General features: G+C 33.1%; 2 protein-coding genes across 2 annotated transcripts; one reads left to right on the top strand and one right to left on the bottom strand.

Annotated features, from left to right (window-relative positions):
* The first annotated feature begins 296 nt into the window (after positions 1 to 296).
* On the top strand, positions 297 to 2896 carry LOC120348655 (uncharacterized). The gene is made up of 3 exons (XM_078115644.1): positions 297 to 544; positions 616 to 698; positions 1370 to 2896. Exons 1-3 carry the CDS (start codon positions 536 to 538, stop codon positions 1689 to 1691), a joined length of 414 nt encoding a protein of 137 aa, XP_077971770.1. The 5' UTR covers positions 297 to 535; the 3' UTR covers positions 1692 to 2896.
* A 2601-nt stretch (positions 2897 to 5497) lies between these two features.
* LOC120329234 (uncharacterized) lies at positions 5498 to 9167 on the bottom strand. The gene is made up of 3 exons (XM_039395799.2): positions 8334 to 9167; positions 7953 to 8029; positions 5498 to 7631 (listed from the first exon to the last, which is right to left on the bottom strand). The coding sequence occupies exons 1-3, from the start codon at positions 8340 to 8342 to the stop codon at positions 7328 to 7330; spliced, it is 390 nt and encodes a 129-aa protein (XP_039251733.2). The 5' UTR covers positions 8343 to 9167; the 3' UTR covers positions 5498 to 7327.
* Between the last annotated feature and the right edge of the window lie 1065 nt (positions 9168 to 10232).

Genomic DNA, 10232 nt, shown 5'->3' with positions numbered 1-10232 from the left:
ATTTACAAAAAAAATTGTTTACATTCATTTCGTATTATCATACTTATTTAGATATGGCTAAACGGTAGCTCAAACATATAGCAAATATTAGATCAATTGGCGTAAGTGTACACACGGCCACGGAATTTAATAGACCGAAACCAGTGGGCGCTTTACGGGTGTGTGTGAATTCGGGGAATCACCTTGGCTTCCACCTAAGTCCAAATTCCATAATACATAGATAGTCAACAATTGGAGAACCAAAAACTTCGTAATTACATTATTTCGGAATTCAACAGGTAGAATAATAGGTGGTTACTATAATGCGATATATATGCCCATTTTGCGGAGATAGTGGACAGTATAAAAAGAGATGTTATACCGTACAGAAAATAGTAAGAGCTAACATCTGAAAGAAAACAGAAGGGAACAGCGAGACAAAATTTATATTTTCCGGAAAAAAAAGGAGACAACAAAAGTTAATTACTGATAATTGTACTGGAAACCTAACGGCGTTGAAATATATTTTCTATCAATTGTAAAAGAAAATTTCAAAATGGCTCAAGTAAGTGTTGAAACAAAATCAGCGTCACCTTCAACTTAGAATATGCAATATATTTCAACATTGTTTAACAGATAAGGAGCATTTTCAATTTACCGCTGATGGCAATGTTGATGTCGATTTTTGGTCCGATATACGTTGCATGTTGGGACCCCAAGTATGTATAATTCAGATATTTTTCTAGTTAGAGTTTACCAAGTATTTACATTGTGAAAAAGGTATAACATATTAAATAAACCATTTATTTCTATTATTTTCGAAAGTTCAAACATAAGAAGGCGTGAGATGTTTTTTAAGAAAAATCACTCAAAGCAAAGTAACGAGAAATCACACAATCAATTTAAAAGATAATCACTGAGCGAAGCTACGGTGACCACTAAAAGGCCAAGAGCCACTAAAAGCGTTATAATGTAGGACCGCGCATTGGTAAATACCACCGATTGACGCAAGATTTAAAGCCGTTTGCGTCAATAGAAACAGGAAATCAACTGAGCTGAGGTACTGAATTCCACTATCAACGAAAAGTTGCATACAATTGTGATTCGAGCTGGATTTTTAAATTCTGGCCCAATTAATGTCCAGATAAATAAACTTGAAAAATTCTAGTGTGGTACTTCTTGCAGGTGTTTTTCAGAGTAGATGTGTCATTTATTCTAAACTACAATATGAACTGTTTGGTCTTGGTTGGAATCAATTTTAGGCGCTGGATCACACGGAATAAAATTCCAATCTGGACGTTTTGTTCTAGCTTGAACATCGGAAATACTAATCCCATCCGTGATTTTTGAAATTTTGAAATAGAAACACGAATATTCTATTTTTTTTCAGTTCGCCCGAAGCGATAAGATTTGGATGTAACTTAACAAAAGACAGCGAGGTCAAGTTGAACATGAACTCGTTTGAACCGCAACTGATGGTTAATGTTGAATGCGATGGCGGTATAGAGTTCCAAACGTTCATGTGCTTAAACTTCTGCTACGACCCTGTTCAACAAGCGTCACCCGTTTCGAAAACAGACACAGTTTTCGAAAATGTTGATCTGTCTGAAGAAAAAACTTTCGATTTGCCTAATGGAACGCAAAGAAGGGTAAACGTCACATATGGCTGCCGATGTGTCCTGGTAGATAGACCTCGGAAACGTGACAATTAACTTCATTTTGGCTATTATTATATTTATTCGCAGAATATTTATATATTTATTTATGTATATTTATCGTTGTCAGCATATTTTTGAGTTGTTGTATTTTGGATTTCAATCATAGTTTACTGCTAAAATTCCCGATGTAATATTATACGATGTTGAGAATGCCCGCAGACCAATATTTCATTTTTATTGAAAGGACAATGCCGTATTTCAGGTTTATGTTACTTCTTTTTTGCACAGTATGTAATTTTTCGGTACTCCTGAAGTGTGAGCACCGAGATGTCGCACAACCTGAACCCTAACCTGGTACATAACCTGAGTTCAGGTTGTGCGCCATCTTGGTGCGCATACTTCAGGAAGTTCAATTTTTCTACCATGACTTGTATCAACATTTAAACTAAAATAGAAAAAAATTATGCCATATGAAATTTATGTCGACTTAATAAATTCGATTACACTCTAATTATTATTAATTCTACTTAGCCCTGCCTGCCTTAACAATAATAAAAATAAGCCACATATATGTAAATAATCTAATCATAAATTAATTACCAAATTATTTATTTAAAATATTTTTACGAATTTGTGTACATTTTTCTAATATACTCCTGCATCATGCTTTGCCATGACTCGTTAACGTAGAAATTTCCGAGATCTCGAAAAACTCATCGCGGTCTTTTTCGAGAAAGGGAACAACACTAGCTTATATTTAGAGGTAAATATCCAAATTGTAAGTTATTTGCGCAATGAGTAAGTTAGGGGACTTCCCGCTGTGAAGGATTAATAAAAGGTGGATTGATCTACGACGTTAGTCGCCATTTGAGTGGACTCGTCCGTATACTTTTATTAGGTTACCTACAGTATAGACAGAATATTTGTACAATGAAAGTTGATTGTTTCCTTATTTGTGTTTTATTGCGGTATTAAATTGTTCTTTCATTGAGTAAATTTGATGAAGGATTTGTGTTACAGGAGTACTGTTTTAGCACCGTTACATCATCAACATGATTGAATAAATATAATCGAGAGGTCACATACCTTCGTGCCTTTAATTCGGGAGTTCACAGGTAACAGATGATTTGAAATAGTTCCAGAGTAATTTAAGCACATTTGACCAAATCGCGATGAATAATAGTATACCTCTGTGCAATATTTGCGAACGAAAAACATCTTCAGCCATTGATGATATTGACTGCTTCATTGGGCTTACAACGATCTCGACATTTGAAAGATTGGTCAACGTATTTTGTTTTCTTACCTTGTGCGCCGTAATAATTGCAGATATAAGCGGACTGGCCAACCCAAAATTAAAAAACATCTTGCACAAATCTCATCCTGCCCAGGCGCTGTACATACAGGGGCATCAATTGCTTATACGTTGGTAATTGTTTACACTCACTTAGTTTTATATTTGCTCAAATACCGCCAAACGGTAGCTTTGACGACGATTCAGGATAGAGCAAATGGTAGATCAAGGTTAATTTTGTGCAAATAGCCGGTATGCATTTCGATAGACCGAAACCAGTAGGCGCATTAGGAAAGAGTGCGCGAGAAAATCGGGGAATCGCCGTGATTGTCAAAATTCCAGCCCATACGTTTATAAGATGGCTCAGGTAATGTAAAATATTGACCTCGAATTGTACACGGTATTTTCGGCTGCATTTTTCTGTTTGTACTCGAGTAAGTACGGAATTTAAAACAAAACCGCATCAGCTGTGGGTATATATTATCCGTATCGAAGCAATATATATAGTGAAAAAGCATTGAAGTGAAGCGTAGAAATCAATAGTATACAGGTAACAGCGGCATGAACAAAAATAGAACCCATGGGTGAAAAGCATAACAGATTTTGGTTTTTAAACTGAAACCAAAACCAGGAGCGATGTTCTTAGACGCGGTCCCGACACGAAATTAAATATAAAACATATGATTACAAAAAACGTTGTTGTTTATTGCATTTTGATTCTTCAGAAGATATTTATTGAATTATTTTTATGTGTCACTGTAAAATTTAATATTGAATTCATTTTTTGCTGCAATTCATGTTGCTGACACTGATATGGTGATTAAAAAACTCTACACTTTTTTACGCGTACATTACTTCCTTCAACATATGATGAAAAAATATTAATTTGAAAATTATAAAATCATTAAAGCAATTCAAAAATAACCTCGATTTAACTGGAGTTATCAATGATTATGCTTCGCCCTTCCTTATTATATAAAATCTATAAATACGTCTTGAATATGTAATATGTATATAAAGTGTTCATTTGAATATTTATTTGAAAATACTTTCACACATCCTTTTATTCTTGTTTTTTAATTTATTGTTATTTATTTGATATCATTTTTTTTATAAATTCGTTTTCATTTTTCTAATAAATACTTGCGCTATGAATATTTACTACATTGTTATAACTTGGGGTGATTGTTGTTCAGAATAGTTCGTTGGACTCCACAAAGTGAGTGTATCGTTCTAATTAAAAAAACCCATTAAATGATTAAAACATCTTACAGTAAGATCGGATATTCTTACTTCACTTGTGATGTTACCTTGTCCCAAACACACATATTCAGAAAATGACTGAAATACCAACCGCGGAAGACTCTTTTCGTGATTTCTGGAAAGGGGAACAACTTCAATCACTAACTAACGGCGAACATTGAGATGGTCAGTTGATTACATAATCTGAAACAAATCAAATAAACCAAATTCATCATTACAATAGTCCATTCCCGACAACTAGTTGGTGAAAATTACATAGACAATTCCCTAAAATGTTAACAGTCTACAGTACTGAGAATTGTGACTGTGATGTAATGAATAGGATCTACTTTGTAAGACAAACTAATTACGTAATATTGTCTATTTATTTAAGTTGATTGCAGCCATTTTGTTCCTCAAATGAATCCACCGATGTTAACATACTGTAGCTATCATAATCGAATGATATCGCAATGTTGAAATCGTATTTAATTTTTATTTTTTATTTATTCTGATATTTTAGACAAGTTTGTTCTCACCCCGAAAGAGTTCCGCACATCATTGCACAACGCCAGTTCTGTTGTCTTCCTATTCAAACTCGAAGTTAATTGAAGAAGCTATGACGAAGAGAACGTTTTCAAGAATTTTTTTAAATTTATGACGTAACATGATATTTTGCATGTGGGGATGTGTTCTCCAACGTATCTACTATCACGGTAAATATATTCAAAAATAACAGGTGTTGACTGTTAAAAATGAATTGAACCGAATAAATATTTTGACATATTTTATCATCATCGTTATTATAAGTATCATGCATTATTGTGAAATAGCTGTCTTATTTTGTTAATAAGTTGGGTGAAGATGTACAATACATTTTAAAGATAAAATTGAACAAGGCATTTTCGCAGACAGAAAACCTAATTTGCCGTCAGTGGAATAAAGCGATCGTACTAACAGCTTGAATTAGTTCGATTAGAAGGTGTAATTTATCACGCATGGTTATACCATAACAAGTTTATTTTCCTTTATCTAAACAGAGGAATAGGAACACAACAAACATAACAATGTAATTTATTGGACCCTGACAAACGTATACGCCCCGTTGACCGACCAGGTTCTTTTTCGCAGCTAACGTCCGATTCGTCGAAAATCACCATTCTGATAAATACGTAAAAATCACGGAATGTCGAGGAACACAAATATGTCCCGTTTACCAGGTTATTCCCCTTACAAAACTCCATATTTGTCAGAAATCACCGTTCTGATTATAGCTCGGCAAAAAGGATTTTCATTAATGAAATGCAATGGACATACAGTTCTATATTACCAATTGGATTGATATGATTAGTTTATGACAACTATATTATGATATTTCACGATAAAAGCCACATTATACTTAGAACACCATATCCGTTTAGTAGATGAACAAAAAAATATGTTTGATTGTTATTAACATAAACACTAAATAATAACTGAAAGAAAGTCATTTGTTATTAAAATACAAAAGTCCATACTCTTCGAACTCATTGAATAAATCGTGACTTGACAATTTTCCTTGTTCATCCCGGAGCCCAATTTTTTTTATATTTCAAATCTTGAATGAGAATCAAAGATTGAAATAACTGTGTTCGGAATGTAACGATATTAAGAACTACACTTCTATGCACCATACCTAATATTTTATACCAATTAATTAGATGTTTCTGTTTCGTGTATTTATTTACGGCAGCTAGCTTTATTTGTTTTGAAGTTGAATCTAGTCATCTGATAACTCTTCCGCATATGCTTCACACACAGACATAAATTTTTCTATTGTTGTGACAAAAATGAGAACCCATTTTTTATACTATGACGCCAGTCCACAGAATGATGTCAAGACGTTTGAGCACCCATAGCGATAGATGTTTACGTAATCAATATTGATAATTTGGGGAAATGTTTAGATGCGAAATGAATCATAAAAATATAGATAATCATACTATTCAAGGGGTAATTTTTCACGAAATCACCCATCAGGTACAATATAATATGAGCCAGGATCTACAAATTGGAATTTGTACGATCGAGAATATTTCAAATATTCCCCCTTGTTGAATTTTTTTGGGTATATTCAACTTCTACAGATGTAGCGGTAAATGGGGTTGATATCTAATTCTTCAGCTAATTTATATTCCGGTGTTACTGTGACACGTAACAGTTTTGTTCAAAATAGAATCACAAATTTGATTTGGGGTATTCCATATGTTAAGCCCCGATATCTGAGCCCGAAATATATACTGGGGTTTTACGACGTTATTTAAAGCAAAAAAATAATTACGTGTTAAACCAGTGACAGTGTGATATATTAAACATGTACTTTATTGTATAAATACTAAATAGACGATCAATTACAATCGACAGCCAGATTTGTTCGTTTCAAAGTAACAACGTCTTGGTATGTTTCTTATTTGACTAGCCAGGCGACAGAATGAGAAAAGGAAAACAAAATGTTGTGATGGGAGAATAGGAACTTGTGCTCACTCCAGTCTTTATATTGATGTCAAAAAGGATATGTGTTGGTTCATATTTACAAGGTATGCGTAAATCCTCTTTTGTAGAATTAAATATTTATTTTCATTAAAGCGTTCCTGTCTAAATATGAACGTGTTTAAAAACATTACTCATAATGACACCATTAATGCTTACGTAATCCATATAATAAATTTAAAAAAATGGAGAATAAATCCCAATAAGTCAAATTCTAATGCTGTTTCAAGTAAAATTGTTTCGGAATTACCCAATAAGCCATGGTCTAATAATATAAATTAGGATCTATAAAATAATATATATAATTTTTCACACTCAGTTTACTTAAAATTCACATAGTCTATGTGGTTAATCTAATATGAAATTGTGATTATGGCGGACTATATAACTAATATTCAGCAATAAATAACTATATTTATTGCATAAGCAAAAAATTAATAATAGTGAAGAAACATGATTGTTTGAGTAGAAAAATAGTAAATAATGTAGTTGGCAAATGTTATAAATATGACAATAAATTAATTACTCTTACAAAAAATAAATAAATAAATAAATAAACAAATAAATAGGACATCAGTCATAAATAACGACGTATTATTGTACAATGTTAATCGGTCTTCAAATCCTATTTATTTTCCAATACACATCTACATCCATATGTCACTTTTATTCTTCTCTGTTTTTGAGTCGTTGTATTAAAAGTTTTTTGCTCAAACAAATCTTTGTTTCTGAGAACTTTGCCTGGAAGCAACCTTGGTGAATTTTCATTGACTGGATCGTAGCAAAACTGCAGACACATGAAAGTAGTAAATTCGATCCCTTCTTTGCATTCAACTTTTATTTCCAACTTTGGTTCGAACGAGTTCAGGTTTAAAGCGATTTTGCTTTCTTTCTTTATGTGACAGCCAAAAAGCAATGATTCATCTGAACTGAATAACATGATCATGATGAGTGTAAAATAATTTTCGAATATTTGGGGCTTTTGACAAATATTAATAAAACTATTATGATATCACAACATGAAACAAATCAAAATCCAAACTTGACTTAGGTTTTTAAAGCCCACTAGGCAACTAAAAAAAAATCAACAATGGTATAAAAAAAATGGCGAAAATAATTTCAAATCTGGCAGAACAAAGGATGAAATATGATCTCCATAGTGTAAAAAATTGAATAAACTATTCCGCGATAGTTTGTTATGCACTAAAACTATCTCATTAAAATAAAATAAGTACATAATGTTTTCTTACTAGGGATCCCAACATGTAACGTCTTTGACAGAGACCGCCACGATTGCCAGAAAAAGCAGTTGGATCATACATGTTACCTAAAAGACGATGAAAATTATTTGATGTTAAAAATATTTAAAATAAAAATAAATCAACTAAATTTATTTTGTTCTTAGACTAATAAAGCACATCACAATGAATCCCCCAAAAAGCTCCAGTACTTCATCTTTATTACCATCTAAGAGAATACAAAGGTTTCTACTGGTACTTCTATAAGGAGTTAGATCTACTGGCGACTCATAACCTGTTTCACTATTTTTCGCCAGCTTGATTCAAAACTCTATAATTTTTTTTCTGTAGTATTCTCCAAAGTATATTCAATATCAAGTGAAGCGAACTTACCTTAGACATTTTATTCTTTCAGAGTTGCCTAGGTGGAATTCTTTTATACTATGCGATGTTGACCATTCAAGTTTCGCAAATTCATTCAGACTGATTACTACCTTCTTGAAATCCATCTTATGTACCTTTCTGGAGAACTGCTACGAAATTATAAATTTCGTTGTTTTACAATTCTATAATGATGAGTAACTATGCACAACAGCCAGGGGAGATCACCTCAAATCTTTCGTCGTTATCGATATTCTTTCTTCGTATCGACTGATATGAATGCTAGCTACCTCGAAACTGGTTTACATCGTTTTGTAGCGGTGGTCAACCAAGCGGAAATTAAACAAAGCGGAATATGATTGACCCTAAAGTTTACACAAACAACCCGTACATTCAAACATGTGTGTATACGTGTGTATATCTTTGTTCGTGTGTGAGATTGGGATAACCAGCTTTACAATCGAACTGACTCGAACATCATTTTGCTTTCACATCGAAAACGTTCAGCCTCGTCAAATTTATTATGCCCTGGGTCGGATAATATACATGAAAAGCAGGACCGGGCATGGCGACCGACACCTCTTTGACTGTAACATTATCAAGTACCTTACCTGCCTATACACTAATGCGTTACCGTGATATTGAGGTAGTTTCCAATACCAGGTCTTATAACTTGGATATTGCCTCGAAGTTTGTAATATATTTTGCGTTACCACAGAAATGAATGTCCTTAGTTCTGGGTATCTTACTCTCGTGTCCCGTTTGAAAACTTTGATTCGAAATACCCATCCAATTACACACCATATCACCCTTTCTCATATAACGAAACTAAGAAAATTGTTTTGCTGAAGAAACGAAATGATCTCATATAAACGCAAGCAGAATTTACAAAATACAATTGTTTTGGATAAACAAAACTTGCCGATGGAACCTTTCGCACAATAACAACAAGCAACTGAATGTGTTATATTCAACATAACGTAAACGAAGAAACCTCAATTAAACAGGTTCAAGTAGTTTCCCAAAACAATCAACCCAAACGCTGAGAGTTTGGGAAACATCATTCATTTTAGGTAAAATTCGAAATAATGTTTTCAATCATGATTTGTAATGAGGTGTTTTTGAAACATAGTCAAAACTAATCTTCACCAATTTGCGTCTCGATTTTCAATTCTTTATTTGTTAAAAAGCAATTTTACCTGAAATAAAATTTAGTCAAAAGATACAGCTTCATTTAATAGTTCCGTGGTTTCAACCATCAGAAATAACCTCGGATTGAATACCAGTAGTACTTCGGTATATTTTGCAGTTTCGGTAACACGAGACGGGGTTACTTTATTTAAATAATATAATTAAATATTCTAATAGAATAAAAAAAGGGAAATTGTTTTAACAAAAAATCAAATTGATAATGACTTGTCCGCAAGTGCGTCTAAGGTACAAGGCATATTCAAGCGACTCGGGATCGGTAAAAACACCGTTTACTCGCAATAAAAGACAAAAGGTATTGAAATAATTTTAATAACGATCTCGTTCGTTTCAGCCAATACAGATATAACGGTTTTATTTTCATGATCGCTGTTGTCGTTGTTATCGATTCCATTTGTACGCATGATTCGGTTGAGTGATAGATCCAAGTATTATTGATATAATGACCCACCTTCCAATCTTGGGCCTTACTAGATCCGTGTTTTTCGTGTTTATGCGATTATAACTGAATGAGATACTTTACAGTCATTTATTACCAGAGACTCCCCCACGGCGGAATTTTTGACTGACATAGATGATAACAGAGTTTTCTTTCTGGCCAGCCAAATTGACCATCCAGCATACGAATTTTACGTGGTATTTGCTTCAACAAATTATTCTGATTTTGGAAAAAAAAGGAAATTTTATTTATTCCATCGCAAT

Source organism: Styela clava, chromosome 1, assembly GCF_964204865.1.
Source record: "Styela clava chromosome 1, kaStyClav1.hap1.2, whole genome shotgun sequence".
In the NCBI taxonomy this organism is placed as follows: Eukaryota; Metazoa; Chordata; class Ascidiacea; order Stolidobranchia; family Styelidae; genus Styela; species Styela clava.
This window is presented reverse-complemented; position numbering and strand designations above follow the sequence as displayed.

Excerpts from the sequence above, each read along its gene's own strand:
- LOC120329234 (XM_039395799.2), bottom strand. Across the intron at positions 7,632-7,952 it reads GTTACATGTTGGGATCCCTA|TTCAGATGAATCATTGCTTT; the intron begins GTAAGAAAACAT and ends CATGTTATTCAG.
- LOC120348655 (XM_078115644.1), top strand. Across the intron at positions 699-1,369 it reads GTTGCATGTTGGGACCCCAA|TTCGCCCGAAGCGATAAGAT; the intron begins GTATGTATAATT and ends ATTTTTTTTCAG.